Source organism: Carettochelys insculpta, chromosome 14, assembly GCF_033958435.1.
Source record: "Carettochelys insculpta isolate YL-2023 chromosome 14, ASM3395843v1, whole genome shotgun sequence".
Taxonomy (NCBI): domain Eukaryota; kingdom Metazoa; phylum Chordata; order Testudines; family Carettochelyidae; genus Carettochelys; species Carettochelys insculpta.
The window spans coordinates 1,423,157-1,444,132 of NC_134150.1; the positions used below are offsets into that span (position 1 = coordinate 1,423,157).

Sequence of the window (20,976 nt, forward strand, 5' to 3'; positions counted from 1 at the left end):
GCACACGGCAGAAGGGAGACCAGGCCCCAGCACTCAGGACCCTGGCTGGGCAGAGGATCAGCCAGCTGGCTGTGCCACACAGGGAACAATTCCAAGAGCCGGTGCTGGCGGGAGCAGCGCAGACCCTTGCTGTACGTCAGGCTAGGTGGCTCTGACAGGTGCATGGCGGGAGGCCAGCCCCATTCACAACTCCCCCGCCCGTGGGCAGCAAACTACGGCCCGTGGGCCACATTTGGCTAGCCAGCCCCCTGTGCCCAGCCCTTTAGCACCAGCCCTCCAGCCGTCCCCTTCTGACACCCCCCACATGGCTTCAGCTCACCGCATGACCAGTCCTGACACCCTGGCGAGCACGGTCAGGGGCTGGGAAGCAGGAGTGGTCCCAGGGAGGTTGGATGGAGGTAGGCAGTTCTGGGGGCTGTGGTCAGCTGGGGTTGGATAGCAGGTGGGGGGGGTCCAGGGGCTGGGAAGCAGGAGTGGTCCCAGGGAGGTTGGATGGAGGTAGGCGGTTCTGGGGGCTGTGGTCAGCTGGGGTTGGATAGCAGGTGGGGGGGTCCAGGGGCTGGGAAGAAGGAGTGGTCCCAGGGAGGTTGGATGGAGGTAGGCGGTTCTGGGGGGTGTGGTCAGCTGGGGTTGGATAGCAGGTGGGGGGGTCCAGGGGCTGGGAAGAAGGAGTGGTCCCAGGGAGGTTGGATGGAGGTAGGCGGTTCTGGGGGGTGTGGTCAGCTGGGGTTGGATAGCAGGTGCGGGGGTCCAGGGGCTGGGAAGAAGGAGTGGTCCCAGGGAGGTTGGATGGGGGTAGGCGGTTCTGGGGGGTGTGGTCAGCTGGGGTTGGATAGCAGGTGGGGGGAGCCAGGGGTGGGAAGCAGGAGTGGTCCCAGGGAGGTTGGATGGGGGTAGGCGGTTCTGGGGGCTGTGGTCAGCTGGGGTTGGATAGCAGGTGTGGGGGTCCAGGGGCTGGGAAGAAGGAGTAGTCCCAGGGAGGTTGGATGGAGGTAGGCGGTTCTGGGGGGTGTGGTCAGCTGGGGTTGGATAGCAGGTGGGGGGAGCCAGGGGTGGGAAGCAGGAGTGGTCCCAGGGAGGTTGGATGGGGGTAGGCAGTTCTGGGGGCTGTGGTCAGCTGGGGTTGGATAGCAGGTGGGGGGAGCCAGGGGTGGGAAGCAGGAGTGGTCCCAGGGAGGTTGGATGGGGGTAGGCGGTCCTGGGGGGTGTGGTCAGCTGGGGTTGGATAGCAGGTGGGGGGAGCCAGGGGTGGGAAGAAGGAGTGGTCCCAGGGAGGTTGGATGGGGGTAGGTGGTCCTGGGGGGTGTGGTCAGCTGGGGTTGGATAGCAGGTGCAGGGGTCCAGGGGCTGGGAAGAAGGAGTGGTCCCAGGGAGGTTGGATGGGGGTAGGCGGTTCTGGGGGGTGTGGTCAGCTGGGGTTGGATAGCAGGTGGGGGGAGCCAGGGGTGGGAAGCAGGAGCGGTCCCAGGGAGGTTGGATGGAGGTAGGCGGTTCTGGGGGCTGTGGTCAGCTGGGGTTGGATAGCAGGTGGGGGGGTCCAGGGGCTCGGAAGAAGGAGTGGTCCCAGGGAGGTTGGATGGGGGTAGGCGGTTCTGGGGGCTGTGGTCAGCTGGGCTTGGATAGCAGGTGGGGGGAGCCAGGGTGGGAAGAAGGAGTGGTCCCAGGGAGGTTGGATGGGGGTAGGTGGTCCTGGGGGGTGTGGTCAGCTGGGGTTGGATAGCAGGTGGGGGGGTCCAGGGGCTGGGAAGCAGGAGTGGTCCCAGGGAGGTTGGATGGGGGTAGGCGGTTCTGGGGGCTGTGGTCAGCTGGGCTTGGATAGCAGGTGGGGGGAGCCGGGGTGGGAAGAAGGAGTGGTCCCAGGGAGGTTGGATGGGGGTAGGTGGTCCTGGGGGGTGTGGTCAGCTGGGGTTGGATAGCAGGTGGGGGGGTCCAGGGATAGGAAGCAGGAAATGGTGGGATGGATCGGGAGCAGGGCTAAGGACGGTCATTAGCAGGGGGCAGGGAGACGGAGAGGGGTTGGGGGCCAGACCACATGTAATATGTTGGGGTTTCTGGGCACAGCTAGAGCAATCAACCCAGGGTATCTTAGCTTAAAACTGGGCCACTTACAGACCCAGGCTGGGATTTCCTTCTCAATGAGGCAAATCTGGTCAGTCACAACAGCACCTCTCCCAGCCCCACTGGCCAGCCAGAAGCCACACATGCAAACCCACAGACTTCCCAGATGCTGCACCAGCCCAGACCAACAGCCCCCAACTCAGGTGACAGGTTTTTAGAACTTATTTCACCAACACCACAGTCTTCTGGGCCCCAAAGGGTCCAGCCACAGTCCCCAGTCAATATAGACTTGGATCTTGCCCAAAACAACACACTTACCAATCCCTCAGATCTAAAATCTAAAGGGTTATTGACAAAGACAGACAGACCAGGGCTAGAAAGAAAAATGGTTAAAGCGACACTTTACATCCATCAACGACAGTTACTGATACAGCCAGCGATGTTCTATGCCGATTCTTGAAAGTCTTTGCAAACGCCCTTTGGAGGGACGGGCCCCCAGTCCAGACAGGCTTAACTCATGAGGATGGAAGAGCATAGAGGGTCCCTGCCTGGGCTCACCTTATAGTTTTTCCTACACGGAGGGAAAATTCTATTCCTCTCCCCTAGGTCTGGGCTCAGCACCTGAGCCGGTGGTATACGGCGCTGTGTTGCCATTTGCTGCATCCCAGGAGAATGTGCACTGGCCGCCTGGGCCCTTGCTCAGTCCACTGTCCTGGCTGGGGTGGAGATCCACCGCCCATTGTGAATCTTTCCACGGAGGCGTTTCTAATGCAGCTACGGAGCGAGCCCTAGAACGTTATGCGCAAGCGTGCAGCCCTGGCCCAGACAGCGCCGGTACCAGCGCCGGGCGCCGCGGAGGGAGAAGCGAGGGCAGGCGACGCAGTGTGGGACCCCCAGGAGGGAAGGGAGAGGCGTGCCACTGCCAGTCCCAGGCGCAGCAGCACAGCCAGGCTGGGGCGAGGCACACTCCCCGCTGCACTCACCGTGCTCCCGCAGAGCGTGTACAGCCACTGCACCGTCTCGTTGTGCTCGATCACGCCCAGCATCCCGTCCACGAAGAGCATAATCTGACTCAGTGCTGCAAGGGAAAGAGCCGTCAGACCCACAGCGATGCGGGGCTCAGTATCCGCCTTGCTGCGTGGGCCAGGGGGCTGTCCCAGGCAGCCCCTGGCCCACCCCTCCGCAGCAGGACTCCCCCTCCTCCAGCTGGGACTTCCACCCCCACACAGCTACCGGGGGCTCTGAGTCTCTCCCCATGGCCCCCAGGTGATACCCCGGTGGGGGGCAGGTCAGAGGGCCAGTCCCATCACCCACCTCGCAGGATGTAGTTCTGGTAGTTCTGGTCGGCCTCCGCCCCCACTTTGATCAAGCATGTCAGCCCCTCCAAGTTCACGAACTCCGGCACCAGGTCTTTGTCCTCCTGCAGCACAGACCAGAGATTACACGGCTCCGCCTGCAGGCTCCAAACCCCACAGCCTTAGGGGGCAGGAGGCACTGGAACAGCCCCCCACTCACGCCTCTGCTAAGGCAGGGAGGGACGGACCGAAAGAGAAAGGCAGCAGCGAGCCCAAGGGAGGGAGGCTGAGTCAGTCAAGGGCCAAGTGCCAGCTGTGCCTGTACAGCACCTAACAGCAGGGAACAGGGCGGCAGGGCCAAGGGGTCAGGGATGGCTTTGTTGATGTCGCACCCGCTGGGGGTGGGAGGGGGAGATAAATGGGGTGGGGGCACGGACTGCTGGCAGTGCTGCTGTACCTAGGGCCTTTCCCTGTCCGTTCTTCTTTTACCCCACTGTTCCCAGGGACTGAGCAGTGTATCACAACAACAAAACCAAAAAGCAGTCAAGTAGCACTTTAGAGACTAGCAAAATGGTTTATTAGGTGATGAGCTTTCGTGGGACAGACCCACTTCCTCAGACCAGAGCCAGACCAGAACAGACTCAACATTTAAGACACAGAGAACCAAAAACAGTAAGCAAGGGGGACAAATCTCTGATTCGCTCACCTTGATTATCCTTTTCTGATTTGTCCCCCTTGCTTACTGTTTTTGGTTCTCTGTGTCTTAAATGTTGAGTCTGTTCTGGTCTGGCTCTGGTCTGAGGAAGTGGGTCTGTCCCACGAAAGCTCATCACCTAATAAACCATTTTGCTAGTCTCTAAAGTGCTACTTGACTGCTTTTTGTTTTGATAGTGTGTAGACTAGCCCGGCTTCCTCTCTGTTACTAAACAACAAAACCAGTAACTCTGCCTTCGCTGGGTACGCATGCGGCATCAGTCTGGAGGCGGAGGGAAGGATGGGGGCTGGGGTAGCATTCAGTGGGCCAATGGTTCGAGTGCCAGTCACCAGCGTGGTTCGTTGCAGAACTAAGCCAGAACTCAGCACACACATGGCCACCTCTGGCCAGCCGAAAAGTCTCTCTGGTCGCACAAGAAGCTTTATTTGAGCATTGAACAGGCTACTGCTGTCGACTTAGAATGAGCAAAGTAAATATGTACTGACTAATTACTGGGCCACATCATTTGCAGCAAATAAACTAAACTTCATCCTTTTCTCCTGTTTTTGTTCTCTCAAAACTTGCACACGCTTCCGGGTAGGCTGGAACAGAAGCTGAGGCAGATTTTTGTTTCCTTCCCCCGGTTCTAGTGCGTCGAGTCTTTAAACTGTTCCCTGCCGACAGCCTGAACTGTGAAGGTGGTGGGCAGGGGATTCCTCCCTAGGTTCTGGTGCGCGTGTAATAGCCAGAGTAGGGCACAGCCTGAGCGCCACGGGCAGCTTAGCACAGGCAGGCAGGCTAGGGGGTCAGTATAACACATCCATTGCCTGCACTGCACTGTCCTGTCCTAACAGGCCAAAGTGATTTATACTTCTCCTCTATGTGCTTGAATGACACAAAAATAGGGAAAAAAACCAAAAAACAAAAACCCCAGAAAACCAGAAAGCTGCTTTTTGTAAACGGCTGGGATGAAACACTGGCGGAAAAGGAGGGGGCTCGGCTGTACCCGACGAGGGGGACCAGTGCTGCAGGTACCTGCGCTGTGCGCCGGGGGAGGTCCAAAGCCATTCCCCAGCAGGGAATTTACCACCAACGGGAACACTGGGGGCTGGTTTGGGGCTGAAGGGATCCCCCAGCTTCACCACTGCCCCCACCCCAGCTGCCCCAGCACAGCCCGCACAGGGCGTCCCAGGCTGCCGGGCGGGGGGAGCGTACCTGAAAGAGCTGCTTGAGGGAGAAGAGGGAGCGCCTCAGCTCCGGCCCCTGGGAGTTGTACAGCTTCTCTGGAAGGGAAGGAGAGGGAGGAAGGCTGCATCACTGGGGGCAGAGACGCGGACCTGAGGATGCCCCCAGCAACGGGAAGGCCACGAACACCTCCCTGCTGTGGCCAAAGCAGAGGGGAGAGCGCCCACCGGCCAGGCCCACGCCCAGGCCCAGCACCAGAGCTCAGCTAGGCTCACGCCCTTCGTGGGGGGAAAGCGCCCACCGGCCAGGCCCACGCCCAGGCCCAGCACCAGAGCTCAGCTAGGCTCACGCCCTTCGTGGGGGGACAGCGCCCACCGCCCAGGCCCACGCCCAGGCCCAGCACCAGAGCTCAGCTAGGCTCACGCCCTTCGTGGGGGGAAAGCGCCCGCCAGCCAGGCCCACGCCCAGGCCCAGCACCAGAGCTCAGCTGGGCTCATGCCCTTCGTGGGGGGACAGCGCCCACCGGCCAGGCCCACGCCCAGGCCCAGCACCAGAGCTCAGCTAGGCTCACGCCCTTCGTGGGGGGACAGCGCCCACCGCCCAGGCCCACGCCCAGGCCCAGCACCAGAGCTCAGCTAGGCTCACGCCCTTCGTGGGGGGACAGCGCCCACCGGCCAGGCCCACGCCCAGGCCCAGCACCAGAGCTCAGCTAGGCTCACGCCCTTCGTGGGGGGACAGCGCCCACCGGCCAGGCCCACGCCCAGGCCCAGCACCAGAGCTCAGCTAGGCTCACGCCCTTCGTGGGGGGAAAGCGCCCGCCAGCCAGGCCCACGCCCAGGCCCAGCACCAGAGCTCAGCTGGGCTCACGCCCTTCGTGGGGGGACAGCGCCCACCGGCCAGGCCCACGCCCAGGCCCAGCACCAGAGCTCAGCTAGGCTCACGCCCTTCGTGGGGGGAAAGCGCCCGCCAGCCAGGCCCACACCCAGTGCCGGGGCTCTGCTGGGCTCACGCCCTTCGTGGGGGGAAAGCGCCCACCGGCCAGGCCCACACCCAGCGCCGGGGCTCCGCTGGGCTCACGCCCTTTGTGGAGGAGCTGGGAGACAGGCTGGAGCCGTCTCCCTGTGCCAGAGGGGAGGAACTCAAGGGAACGGGTGGGCTACCCAGACAGGCTGGGCTGGTCAAGCTGACTCCACAGAGGCTGCTAGGCTTGGGACTAACCCACCCGGGGCATCTGGGCTCTCATGTAGCTCTGTGGGGTGCCACCCCCTCACCTCCAGCTCGCAGGGCCCCGGCTCTGCCCAGCAGGCCAGCCCCTCCGCTGGCCCAGCCCCTCCTGCCCTCTACTCAACGGCCGACTCATCTGACTGGCAGAAAGCAGCGCAGGAAGGTGCTGCTCAGGGTTTGCTCACACCCATCTCCTCCTCTCGGGTTGTGCTGAGGCGCCTGCCTGCTGGGCTCAGTGTGCTGCTCTACACCTGCAGCTAGGAGCGGAGGGATGAGGTTCCTTAGCGTCCCCCCAGGTTGTGCCTGAGGCGGTAAACCCCTGACCTGGCAGGCATGTGCTCAGCCCGACTGCCAGGAGGTGCCCCCAGGGCATTGCTGGCCACCTGTTAGCAGAGGGCGTGAGAGCCTTCAAGGGAGCAGTGTGGGGCCGGTTTGAGACCCGCTCCTCGGGGAAGGCTCTGGATCCCCTTCGACGGTTCACAGCACAAGGCCTGTGTCCCCTCTCTAAGCCGGGAAGACAGCCAGGCCCCAGTAATGGGGATGCTCTGCACCCCGGAGGCTGCAGCCCTCTGGAGTCAGAGTGGCCCCTGCCAGGCGAGGATCCCAGCAGACTGACAGGCCAGCACGAGGCCTCCCACCTGCTGCCAGGCAGCCAGACAAGGACGGGCCGAGCTAAGTGCCAGCCTGGGCCAAAGGGACCCAGCCAGATGCAGGAAGTGCCGCAGTCGCGAAAGCAGCGCTGACACGCTTCCCGAGCCCGCCGGCTGCAGTGGACGTGGACACCACCACTCGCCCGCGGGGAGCCTGGCTGAAAACCAGAGAGCTCCCAGCATGGCTGGTACGGGCTGCGCCCCTGCCCACCCAGAGAGGGTGCGAGGCACACGACACTGCACGGGCCCCAGCCCGAAAACGCCCCACATCAGTGCCCCAAGAGCCAAACCCTGTGAGACGCTGAACATCCCGAGAGGTCCCCGCCCCCCTACCCCACTGCTGTGCTAACCAGAGCCCTCGGCCCTGCTGTCAGCTTTGTGGGCTGGGGAAGCCGACACCTGGGCGATGGCCCGGGAGCAGCTACGGCCCAGCAGCGGGGGATTATCTGGACCTCCCTGATTTCCTGTTTTTTTTTTTTCTCTCTCTCTTTCTTTGCTTTTCGCATAACTGTGCTATAAATACTTCCCCAGGCTTCCTCTGCAGAGAAGAAACAGGAACTCTGCAGAGAAGCGTGGCCTCTCCCCCGCCCGCTGCTGTGGAGCCCCAGGTAGCGCTGCTCTCGCCACGGAAGGCCTGCCTCGTGGCTGCGGGACACGGTCGTACGGGTCAGACGTTCAACGCCAGGCAGCAGACAATCCGCCGCGTCACAGCAGACAGCGCCTTGCCAGGGCCGCCACCCCACCTGCTAGCGATCAGCTCCTGAGGCATCCCGTTTGGCACGCTGTCCTGCTCCAGACTTGGAGCGGATTCCTACCCAGCGCCGGGCGCGCTCAGCTGACACCCTGCACGCACTGCGAGATCAGGTTCTCTCCCCCCGCGGCCCCCGTGACGGGTCAGAGCACAGGAAGAGGAGATGCAGGTCTGCACGCCCTGTGGGCAAGCTGTGCAGCCACGGGATGGCTCAGGAAGAGCACCTCTTGACCTGTGCTTGCAGGGATCCCACAGCAGCCACCTCCATCATCCTACGGTGGGTGCCAGGGCAGCCTGGGGCATTGCCTGTGGGTAGGAGCCTAGCATGGAGCAGCTGCAGAGGCTGGCTCCCTCATGCACTCCCTGCAGAGGCAGGATCCGGAGCAGCCTGGCCGCCAGTTCTACTCCAGCCCACGGCCCTCCCGGCAGCAGCAGACCGCAGAGCGCCCAGCTCCAGTGTCTTGGCAGGCTGGCGCGGTGAGTGCGGACAGGGGCCGCCCCCTGCTCCCACCCTGCACCAGGCTACACAATCCCCTCCCTGGCACCCGGTGCACAGGGGAGGAAGCAGAGCAGGCCGGCGGGGACGGGGGGTTGCCTGGGCTCACGTGCCCTAGGGACGGCCCTGTCCAGGGCTCTCCAGGGATGAGGGAGCAGCCTTCTGGGGCACAGGAGTTCAGGCAGCAGAGGAAGCAATACAGGGGAAGAGAGACCAGCCTCACTGGGCGTCTGCAGAGCCAGGCCTGCCCCCCACCCCACCCACAAGGGAGCGTGAGGGAGGCTGGGAAGCCGGGGGTGGATACCACATCTGGAAGCAGCAGCAGCAGAGAACTTGCTAGGCCTGCTTGGGCTTGATACGAGTGGAGTCAGAGGGGCTGGCGGAGCGGATCTGGGCTGTCTGCGTTCCCCTACCCCATCGGGTGCAGGGCCCCTCCGCCGGCTGCAGACAGACACCTGTGCACATGGCGGGGGCTGGGTCGGCGGCGACGCTGGCCCCAGTGAGCGAAAACACTCTAGTCGCACACATCCTCCACCGAGCAGAGGGGCTGTGGCCATCAACAACCCTCCCAGGCCCCCAGAGCTAAGCAGTCGCTAGCCACTTAAGGGCTTCTGAATGGAGAATCCATCTGTAATTCCTGCCAGGACTCCACCCTTTCCCCGCAGGGGTCTCCTCACCACTTCTTAGGTCTGAAACTGGCACCTGCTGGAAAGCTCTTATCTGAAAGAATGGGCCAGAGCCCCACGCCAGCAAAAGCAGAGAGGTTAGCTGCTAGGTCAGAGGGGGTGAGTAACGTCCTACAGAGCAAGTCCCCAGGCAACAGCCTCCCGTGGAGGGGCCCCAGCCATGCACAGCCTAAGAGGGGAAGGGGGCACCAGGAGGCAGGCAGGCAGGGGTGGTGAGGGCAGGGTGTCTATAACACCCTGCATCACAGGTGCCAGGCAAGCGTCGGGGACGAAGGTCTGGAGACAGTCAGGTCATATCGCTGCGTAAACACGAACAATAAAAGTTAACCACTAATCCCAGACTCTGCCTGTTCTTTCTGCAGCCCTGCTCTGGGGACAAACCTCACGCCCCTGTAGGAACGTAAAGGCGACATGCTGCCACGCGTGTCAGGGACAGAGGAAACTAGTGCGACTTCCTGTTTGCTGCAGACACCACCCAAATACCCCAGAGAAGACCTGCTCAGTGCTCTCTCCTGCCCAGCCCCTCCAGTAGGTCTGGAAGGCAATGTGTGTTCCTGGGTCTCCCCGGCAGATCTAGGTCAGTCAGGTTTCATGAGAAATCGGACTACAACAGACTTCAAGGATGAGCCAGGAAAAGGATAAGAAACACGAATGAATCACAGGCAGCGTAAGAGCCCTACAGCTGCCATGCACGCCGTGAAGGCAGGTGGGGTCCAGCAGACAGCCCCCAGCAAGTCCATGCACAAAGACAGCAGCCAGCCTGGCCTTGGCCCTGAGAAGGGCCCGCTCTGTCAGCGGGCTGATTTGCACACTACATGCCTGACGCACCGAGATCACAAGTCCAGTTTCCAGCTGAAGACAGACAGATTCTGATGACCTGACCCAAGGCTGATCCCTCTGCAAACTGTAACGGGCGTCCAGCTACCCCTCCCCTCCTAGGGACCACAGGGATGGCTTGCGCCAGAGCAGTGCAGCTCACATGTTTGGTTTGGCCAAGATGAACAAACGCCTCTGCCCAGCACAGGCTGTGGAATGCTGCACACGACCGTGGTCAGAGCTGCCTTGGCAGTGCCACTGTTTCAATGCACCCAGGGCGTGGCACTGGGCAGATGTCCTGCAGTATAATGTGGGGTGTTGGGGGGTGGGGGTTACAGCTGCATTGCTGGCGCCCTCTTGATTCCTGCCATCAGGCCACAGTCACCAAAGCACACACCAGTTTGTCTCCACTGCATCCCAGCAGGGCTTGGCGAGGAGCCGCAGGGCTCTCCGGAGGCAAACGGCAGCCTTCAGAGAAGATTTCAGGACCGCTGGTTAGGAGTTGTGTTTAAACTTGCTGTCAGAACGTCGGTGCACCAGCCACAACAAGCAGAGCCAGGGCCTGGGCGTGGGCAGTCCTAACAGAGCAGAGCCCTGACCTAAGCTGCTCCGCAGGGCAAGGACTGCACAATTACTGCACTGGAGCGGTCCCTAACAGACCCGCAGGCACACGGGGAAGGGGAGGCACTTACAGGCACACGGGGGAGGCTGCACCGTCCCAGACCTGGGCTCGCTGTCCAGACAAGGACTGCCGGAGGGAAGCCAAAGCACAGGGCGTAGGCGCAACCTCACTCGACCCCTCCCAGGATCCACTGGTGGACTGGAACTCCTGCCCTGGAAACGTGGGTCTAGGCTGACAGAGCTCATCCGTAACCCACTCAGAGGTATCCCCTGGGCTCCCGCTGCACAGAGCACCAGGCTGGTGCACAAGTCTCCGAGGGCAGGACTAGCTCCCCTGCCAAACGGCAGCAAGGACTGAATACGTTAGCCCCCGCCCCATGCAGTTAGCACCACGGCCCACACCTGCTCCCTAGCTCAGCACGCCCCATCCCCGGCTACGCACAGGAACAGAGACCCGTGGAGCCGGGCTGGTTCTCAGCACTGCCTGCTTGACCCTCCGCTGGGGTTGCCAGCCACCAGAGGCAGCTGTTTGTACTTCCCAAGGTTCTATTTAGGGCTTGCCTGAGTGACCCAGAATATTTACAGCATGCGACATGTGTTCCGTGCACCGGGCAAAAATATGTTGTACGGGGGCTCTGCATGCTGAAAATAATTAACCCCTTCAGCCCCAAGAAGTACTTAGTAGGCATGAATCATGCATGGCCCCCTGCAGCCAGACCCCCAGCCTGCATCACAGCCCATGGGTTATGAAGTACCACAAGGAGAGAAGAAGACAGACTCAGGCTCCTGCCATGTCAGGAAATGGTGAAGTGAGAGATCCCAGATGAGCCTGGCAAGTGACCTGCATCCCAGGAAGGTGCAACCTCTGCAGGTTGCTGGCACTCTGATGGGTGGGGCGTGTTCCTTCCTGACCCCCACCTCCCCAGCCCCAGCTTGGGCCCATCACCAGACGGGCCCTGAGCCTGTCAGCAAGCACATGGGAGCGCGAAAGGCACCATGCTGCCTCTGAGCCCGGCCCCACTAGCCCCATCACTCACCTCCGGCCGTGGCCATGGCAGGGGATGGGGCTGGGGCTGAGGCTGGGGCTAGCCAGGGCAAGCAGACATGAGGCCAGAGAACACTGGAGGCGCACAGGAGCACTCAGCAATGAAACCAGAAGCCAGATTAGCCAGGCCCCAGACAGACACGCCCCAGCGCTCCTGCTCCAGCGGCCTTGGGCGGGAGGGCGAAGGCCCTGGGGAATAAGGAAGGGCTGGGCCAGCACTCTGGATTCCCGGGCACTCACCGAGGATGGCATGGACCCGGACCGAGAGCTGCGTGCGCAGGATGAGAGTCGGCCGCCTCCCTTTGCTGGAAGGAGAGGAGAGGAGAGCAGGTGAGTGAGTGCGAGCGTCACTGACGGCCTGGCTGGAGGCAGCCACAGCGCCCCACTGGGAACCTAGAAGTCAGCACAGCCTGGACCCACACCCACCAATGGGCTCCAGCCCGAACCCCTCCCCTCCCCCAGAGATCTGCCAGCTCCCTCCACCCCTGCCAGGCTCCACGGCCAGAGAACACAGTCGCAAACCCGCTCCAGCACCGGAGGATGTGATGGGCAGGTGGGGGTAACAGCAGCAGCCAGCTAGCACTGGAGCCTGCGAGACCGTCACAACCACCCTCCAGGAACCCAACGCAGGCAGCTCCACCGTGGCTGCAGCGCCTGGGGTGTCCGTACCCCTCTGCCAGCCTTCACCAGCCCTTAGCCACAGCCACCACTTCTGGGCAGGCCCAACGTCTTCCCACAGCACTGCTGGGGCCTCCCAGGGCACTCTCGCCCCCGAGTCCGCCCAGCTTTTCAGCTGGGCTCTGTTACCAGGTGCCAGGCCCAGCGGCTGTTCCACACCCAGGAAGCAGCTGGCAAAGGAGTGACTCCCCCCGTGACTCTTCCAGACCAAGCTCCAATTCCAGGCAGGAGAGTAACGGGGACCAACGTCTCACTCCAGACGTCACACGGGGGCGGAGCAGGTGGGGGCACCTGAAGAAGGCAGGGCCGTATCGCCCGGCCGGGCAGCCTCCTGAGCAGGAGCAGTGGGTCCTGTGCCACGGGGGGCCTCGTCTCACCGACTCAGCGAAAGCAGGCGTACTTGCAGCTGCAGCAGCTCACCTGATTTCCTCGTAGAACCCTTCCAGCTCATCCTTCTGCTCCAGCAGGGACAGGTCAAGATCCAAGTACTGTCCAGACGGCGAGACCTGCAGCGTACAGTCCGCCAGCTGCAAACACAAGGACCCCCACAGGTCAGAGCAGGGGCTTGCTAATGGGAGGGAGGCATGCCCAGTGAGTCATGGGGAGCAGGGTCACAGGACCCCAATAATAAATACATTCTTCGCTTCCCCTCAGAAGAGTCACAGCGATCCGCCATAGGTTGAACCTCTCTAATCCAGAACTCTCTCATCCGGTAACAGCCGTAATCCAGCAGGATTTCCGTCAGCCGGATGACCATGTCTCATGAGCATGGCCAAGCTCCCCAGGGCCCCCTAAAGTCTGATGCCAGCCACCAGTCCGGGCTCGCAGTGCTCTGGGCTGTTATCCACCCCTAAATGTCTTCTCAGAGCCCCGTAAGCAGTGGCAGTGTTGGTGATGCTGCTAGACAATACTGACCTCCTGGGGTCTGGCAAATTGTCTTGTCCAGCCAAGGTCAGGCCCTGAGGGTGCTGGATTAGAGAGGTTCAACCTGTAGTCTGACCTGCTGTGTAACACAGGCCAGAGACCTGCCCCGAAATCATTCCCAGGGCGGATCTTCTGCAACACAGCCCGGCCTGAAGGAAATGTGGCGAGTGATGGAGAAGCTGCCACATCTTGTGGATCACATTAGACCTTTCTCTACAAGACCAAAGAGCCCAGCATTTAATATTTATTCCCTGTGGATGAGCTCGGACGGTGAGCAAGTCACCCATAATCTCCCCTTTGGCAGCGTGCACAGATTGAGCGCCTAAAGTCCGTCACGATCGGGCCGGGTTTCCAACCTTTCCATCACTTTCATGGCTCTTCTTTGAGCCTTCCTCAATTCAAGTGACATCTCTCTTGACCTGAGGGCCCCAGAGCTGGGCGCAGGAGCCCAGCAGCCAAATCGCACCCATGCCAAAGACAGAGGTAAAATAATCACCCTACGCCTACTCACCACTCCCCAGTTTATCCGGCTCAGGCTTGCACTCACCGTCTTGGCTACAGCGGCCCACTGGGATCTCATGTCCAGCTGATAAGCCACCCTCCCCACCCCATCCTCTACTGGCAACTGGGTGAAATGCGTTCGTGCCTTCCTCGCTGCCGTTCTTGAGCAGGGAGCTACACAGCCCACTGACTGTCCCACAAGCAGCTCACTGGGAAGAGGGCTGGGGAAGGAAGACCACCTACAGCGGGGAGCAGTGGGGGCAAGGTGGGAGGACACTGCGCCCGCACCCTGTCGTGAGTAGGGGCTCGCAGTGCTCCCTCACCCATCCCCACCAACACATGCCCTAGAGATGCGGCAGCTGCAGCCTGGAATTATGGCACAGGGAGACATGCACACGCCCTCAGTCCACGCAGGCAGGGGTGACTCACCCCCCACCATGACCCTGACAGAGCCTGTGCTGACTCATGGTGGCTTGGCAGCTTCCTGCCAGCCATGCAAACCCCCAGCCTCCAGCTCTGTGCAGCTCCCGCTTCCCAAAAGAAAAGCCTCCCAGTCCAGGAGCACAACCGCGACCAGTCTGACCACTTCTGAGTCAGGAGGCAACCCCGGCAGGGGAGCAGCCAGGTGGCCCTGGCCTCCAGCCAGCTCCGGGCTGCCTGCCACCTCTGTGGTCAGAACCGGCCCTTTCTCCGACGGGCGAGGAGGCCTCTCCAGCAGGGCCGAGCGTGGCCCGGAGATCCCAGCTGCGTGGAGCAAAGCCCGGAATTTAGAAAAGCCACCGGAAGGAAGCCCAGCTCAAGGGGAAGGGGCAGCTCCCTGCCAAATTAGAGCTGCTTCCCCAAATGCTGTCTCTTCCTCCCACCCACATGCAGCTGGGACTGTCTCTTCTCCCTGGTCTTAGCTTCTGCCTCTCACCGTGTGCTCAGCTCTGTGCCGGCGCGTGTGACAGGGATCCCTGCTCTAGAGAGGGGACCTAGTTACTGGCCTCAAGTATGTTAAGAATGGTCACAAAAAGGCCGGCAATGAATTGTTCCGCGTGGCCACTGAAGGTGAGACAAGAACGAACAGGCGTAAGTGGCAGCAAGGGTTCCATATCAGGAAAAACCATCCAACGCGAAGGACAGCGAAGTACTGGACTAGGCTTCCAAGGGCATTCGTGAAATCCCCATCACCGGAGGTTTTGAAGAAAAGATTGGAAAACATGGTCCGGGGAGGGTCTCTGGGGGTGTAGCAGAGGACCTCTTGAGCTTCTGTCCAGCCTCCTCTCTCTCTCTAGGACTCCATCCACCGTGGCTGTTCTTTTCACCACTCTACCAGAAGTACGTAACCAGAGTTGAGCTCACAGGCCCTCTGGCAAAATTTGCCTCCCTTGGCTGGGTGGGGAGAAGCACGGCCTAGAGTAGGGGGCACGAGCCCAGGAGTCTGAAATCAATGAGTTCTGACCCCCTTCTTTGGCGACTAATTTCCACCTGGCCGACATGAACAATACCCACACCCAGGGAGCGCTCAGATCCTGCTGCCAGCTGCAGTTCCACCAGCCGGTTCAACCCATTTGTTTCGCCCTCTGTGGCAGCACAGAGCAGTGCTGCCAACCTGGATGTTTCGTCACCGTTCCGGTACCGTGCACTGTTTTGATTAAGCCCCAGCTCCAGGAGTGATGACAGACGTTGACCTGAGAATCTTGGTTTATACGTAAAAGGAAATGCAAGTGCCCGGCCCTCCTCTTGCTGAGAAGAGCTGGGAAATCTGACACTGGTGCGACTCAAAGCCTCGCAACCAGAGGCCAGAGAAAGCATTTAAGTCTTGTGATTTTTTTTAAGCCAGTCTCATGTCGTCTAAGGGCCGGCTACAGTGTGTGAATGCGTGGGGTTGGCGATGCTGCTGCGTCACTACTGGGTGCTGATGAGATTCTTATGTGCCACTTTGCATACCCGGGGGTCCCCAAAGGTTTACCATGTGCTAGACGACTTCCTGTTAACCACGCAGCACTGGCCTGACGAAGCATCTTTGACAAAAGTCCTCATCAGGGTATCAAACTCATGGGTCACCCGGAACCAGGGAATATTGGTGTGGGTCACGTCACATGCAAACCCTGCAGAATCTCAGCTTCCACTTCACACGACATTTCCATGCCTTCCTGGCTATGCAGAAAGCATGCATGGGCTCACTCAAGGGTAGCCAGTGCAGGGCTGGCTGCCTGAGACAATGACACACTTAATGAACTCTCCAGCTCGGATGTTGCGACTTCATTGGGTTTTAAAATTAACGGGAAAACCTTGTGGCAACCACTGTCCTATGTTTGCACCAAATCTTGTGCCAAGTGAGGTGTCTACTGAAAGCTGGGAAACCACAATAGGAGACAGGGCAACCTATTGTGAAAGGGTCCTAGTTCAGCCAAGCCCTCTGTGACAGAGAAAGGCCCTTATCAGGTTCCACTCCATATCTAAGGAATCCAGCTGTGAACGTGTAACCCAGCAGACAGGCAACGGCAGATTGCCTGAAAAGGGCACGGACAGGTGGCTCATTCATCTGACAGGCTCCATTTCGGTTGCCCTTCCAAACAGTCATGCATCCGACGAAGCGGGTCTTTGCCCACCAAAGCTTATGCTCCAAAATATCTGTTAGTCTATAAGATGACTACAGGACTTCTCATTTTTTGAAGACAGACTAACTCAGCTACTTCTCCGATAAGCCCAGACAGGGAGGAACAGTGGATTTCCCCTCACACGAGCCAGGGTATAAAGGGGACCCCGAGAGCTCCTCCACCTGTGCCTTCATTCCAGCTCTTCACTTGGGGAGCGTCTCTGCTATGGACTGAGCCCGGAAGGGCTGATGACCAGCCCTACCAGAGGATGTACTCCAGAGGCTCGTACGGTAGTGGCCTTTGCCATCACGGCTGCAGCCTGCAACCCTCTCCCTATCGCTGTGGGAGCTCGGCTGGCGACTGCAGGGCGTGCACAGTCCCACACTCGCATGCCAGTACGGAACTCTTCCCCCTCCCGGGAGCCACCCGACACCCCTGCAATGCCGAGCCAGCAAGGCAAGCCCCTTGCTCTACCAGGCCCACGCAAGCCTAGCTAGAGACCCCGAAGGGTGTTAAAGGCTAAGCTGGTCAGCCTCACTGTCCATGCCTGCTTCGGGAAGGGGCCCATGACATGGGCCAGCCTGCTGGGGAGGCCAAGCCCTGCAGCCTGCTGCAAGAACTGTTTCCCGTGTGAGCAGGGCAGGAATGCGGTTCCAGCCCCAGCGCCTGTGGATTGGACTCCACTGCAAGCACAGGCTGTTTCTAGTGCCAGCCCTTTGGGGACAGGGACGTGCTGCTCCAGTCAGTCCAAACTGCACGGCCCTGAGGAACTTTTCCCAGACAGCTCCCATGGCAGGGTACTGACACCCGCAGGGCCTAGGTTCGGTTCCCTGCGTTCCACTCACACAAGGCTCTGCCACACACTCACAGCATATGCCCTGGCCAGAAATACCAAAACCCTGGTGCTGAAAGCAGCCAGGGGAAGGCCGCTGCTGCTAACAGGGAGAGGGATCCCTGGCACACAACCAAGTCTTTGAGCTGAGCTCAGTTCAACTCCGTCAAGAACTCACGCAAGGGAAATAATTTTAAAATGGTTGGTTTCTTTAAATGTGGATTGAAGGGGTTGCTGTACTGGCTTCAGCTGAACATCTAAAAGCCAGGAACCATCAACGTTCACATGGATGTCTGCAAACCAGAACAGGAGACAGGCATGAAGGGGGCATAGGAACGGCACACCCCAGCCCTATTGTGCAGAGAGAAGTGTCCTTGCGGTGAGATACTCCCTGTGATTCCAGGCCTCCAGACAAACGCTTGGGAAGCGGGGCAGATTGAAAGCACCACTTCTAGAGCGAGAGGCTTATGGAGTACAATCAAGCCTGTCAAATCCCTAAGGAAACCCACGCAGCTGAGAGACCTGGGAAAGCCAGGAGCAGGATCGCACACAATCAGAAAGTGATTTAGAAAGAGCGACTGGGCCTGCTCTGCAGCAGCTAGGGGATTTCATACCAAGCAGGATCTCTGCCACACTGCCCAGCGATGGGCTTCGGGAGACCAGGACTGGCTGGAGCAATCCCACATTGGCATGTAGCTAGGCTAGCTTCAGACTAGCTCTGTGTGAGGGATGCTCTTTTGTAACAGGACACACTTTGTTTTTATCTTGGCCACCTGAGTCTTAAATTGCTTTTGAGGCACGCTCACAGTCACTGCGTCCTGGCAGGGGAATTATCTGCTACCCTCTTCTAGGAGGCTTTGGGGAGGTCAAAGGCACACCCAGCTGAGGTCGTGCGCAGCAGTGTCCCTTCCCAGACACCGGCTGGAGTCAGAGGGAGCATGGGAACACTCAGCTAATCACAAGGACTGGGAGACCAAAGGAGCCAACGGGCTTGAAGCCTTCGTGACGCAGGCAGTAACGAGAGCATCAGCTCAGTGCAGGAGGGTGAGGCCTCCTCTCCCAGCCAGCCCACGCCTGCCCTCCCACAGCAGCTGCCGTTGGAAGTCCATTTCCAGTCGGCCCTGAATGGGAGGCTTCAGAACCTACTGAAGCATGAGTCTTGCCTGACACTTCGGAGGAGACCTCGCTCCACCAGGGCAGTGAAGCCAACACAGCCAAGCACAGGCAATACAGCTCCTCCCCGGCTCGTTTGACGCCTCAAGTCTCCACCCCGACTGGCGAACTGAGTTACACTCAGGCTGCGGGGACAAAACCATGCAGACTCTGCCAAGTGACGGAAGCAGAAAAATCAGTCCCAGGGCTGAAGCCCTTTTACCAGTCAGACAGGATGGTCTGGGGAGTTTAAAGTGACAGTGTCCCTCCCTAACCCTTGGCAAGCACACAGCTGTCTTGACAGGGAGAGCAATACTAGCGATTGTGGGGTTCAAGAAACTCCACAGTGGGCAATGACGCTACCTTCCCCCACCAGGAAGCTGTAAATGGCTGGGGCACGCATTTCCATGCACAGTTTGGTTAACTTTGAAATAATGAAGAGGTTAAACTAAAGTCAGCCATTCTTAAACTGAACTAAGTGACCATACAGGGGCTGGCACCAATATATTTAACTTGACTCGAACCCGTGGACGCCAGGTGGAGCACAGGCCATCTACACGTCTCCTCCACTTCGCTCTGTCTCAGGACAAAACTTCTAGCTGACCCCAGGAGTACCCCAGTTGTCCTTCAGTCTCAGAAGATCTTCTCCACGTTGACTGAGGTCTTCCTCTTTTGCGTTTTCCTTGTGGGTTCCATGAGAGAGCTTGATGGAGCGTGTTGGATGATGCTTTTCTGAGAGCGTGGCCAACCATCCCCACTTTCCTCTCTTGATTTGAAAGTCAACTGGTTCTTGTCCTGCTCTGTTTCAAAGCTTCTCACTTGTGACCAGGTCTTGCCATTTGATGCGAGGGATGTACCTCAGGCATCCGTTTATGAATGTCTGTAGCTTGTGATTTGAAGACTTTTTAGTATGCCGGGGTCTCACAACCATACAAGTGCACACTCTTCACATTGGTGTTGAAGATCCACAGTTTTGTCTTCGCAGATATTTGTGACCATACAGCTGTTGCTTTTCCTAACCTGGCATTGATATCCTGGTCTGTTCCTCGGTTTCTGCCCATAGTACTCCCCAAGCAGGTGAACTGCTCCACATCTTCCAGGTGATCCCTTCCCCGTGGGATGGTGGTGGCGTTGGATTGGTTGACCCTCATTGTCTTGGGAAGGGATCACCTAGAAGATGTGGAGCAGTTCACCTCCTTGGGGAGTACTAGGGGCAGACACAGAGGAACAGATCAGGATAGCGAAAGCAACAGCACCCACGTATCTAAATCGGTCTAAAAATCCTCCACACGTTAGTTACACTGGTGTGTCCTACAGCTGCAGTCCCACACAGCAAAGGTGTCTTTGGCTCACTGGTTTGCTCTCTACCCTATTTCAGCGGCCAAGGAGACAAGTTCATGCTGAACTATGGTGCATGTTCAGTGACTGCAGCCTGCAGAGGAGACCCCAGTCTTCCAAGCTGGATGCTGTCCTGCTGTAACGCATGCTTAGTTCTGCTCTTTTAACTCTACCCAAACAAACACAGAGGTCCGTGCGCAAGGGTCCTGAAGCAGCACCTTGCGTGCATTAGAGTCTCACAACAGGAACCTCGGGAGGCTCATTATTTCAGAAGGCAATCTAGGACAGATTCACCTTTCACCATCCAAGCTGACTCACACCTATTAGCTTGTAGGTTTCCAAATGCAGTCATAAACTACAAGATCCCGAGCGTTTCTAAAACCTTTCCCTAAGAGATGTTCAGACAGCCTCCTCCTGAACACTCAGTGTTACCTGAGAACCCAGTACTCGTAGCACCACGACACCCCCTCACGTCCAGCCACTGCTCTGCTTACATCAGTCCAGATACTTGCTTTCCACCCTCTTTTCACAGACAGAGGCACACTCAGTGGACGGGCCATTTATACTCTTTTTATTCAGCCCAGATGTGAAGTCACTTCCACCTCCTGTGATTCATTTCAGCAACTAGCAATAACTTCCAGATCTACTGTTCTCTTATATTTTCAACGCCCACTGTGCATTTAAAGACACTCTGCCATGCCACGCCATGACTGCAGAGTAGCAATACCCAAGATGTCCAAGTATCCACAGGCATTCTATGCACAGGACAAAGAATATCACCTTTGCTCCATGTTGGAGGTCCCTGGCCACCCCACCTGGTTCTGAAGAAATTCCCACACTAACTAGTTGACTAAACAATGACATTTACGTTGTCATTATTAGGTTTTACAACTCACTCCCCACAAATGTGGGTGGGATGTCTCTGGCTTTGTTATGTTCTGTACATCTGCTGAGCCAGAAGACACAGCGTTGGTTTATGTTAGTGGTTTTCTACCCAAGCAGCAAGGCTTGCCATTTGTTTTTTTCAAACAAAGGCTGGAAATCTCAGACACCAGTAGAGAGCTCCTCAGACTAACTCTGGTGCATCTCCATAGTGTTTATTTCTGGTGTCACAGTTACGGTAACCTACTCTTTGCAGTCTGACTGATGGGAGCAAGTGGTGGTGTTGACAACTTGCTCGTATTTGCTGAATCAGAATGAGAAACCTGCTTGCAGTCTTCCATCTAATACACAGGGCCCTTATTTGGTACCCAGATTACATCTGGCCTTTACAAACAGGCTCTCACTCTGCTTCTGTTTTGAGGATGCACATGCCCAAATCTCCTCTTCCATGCTGCACCAGCTACCTGCTCAACAGGCGGGTCCTATAAAGATCCGAGAAGCGCGGAAGCAGCTATATGCTGGGCTTCTGTTCTTGTCCCACGTTTAACAAGGTTGTGTCAGCA

General features: G+C 58.8%; 1 protein-coding gene across 5 annotated transcripts in view; it reads right to left on the reverse strand.

Moving 5' to 3' along the window:
- FHOD1 (formin homology 2 domain containing 1) overlaps positions 1-20,976 on the reverse strand; it is a 68,390-nt gene that overhangs the window by 35,628 nt on the left and 11,786 nt on the right. For all 5 annotated transcript variants that reach the window (XM_075009249.1, XM_075009248.1, XM_075009247.1 and 2 more), the window contains exons 2-6: positions 12,620-12,726; positions 11,762-11,826; positions 5,263-5,330; positions 3,373-3,478; positions 3,042-3,136 (exon numbers count right to left, since the gene is read on the reverse strand). In XM_075009249.1, coding sequence (XP_074865350.1) covers positions 3,042-3,136; positions 3,373-3,478; positions 5,263-5,330; positions 11,762-11,826; positions 12,620-12,726 — 441 coding nt within the window. The remainder of the gene's footprint in view (positions 1-3,041; positions 3,137-3,372; positions 3,479-5,262; positions 5,331-11,761; positions 11,827-12,619; positions 12,727-20,976) is intronic.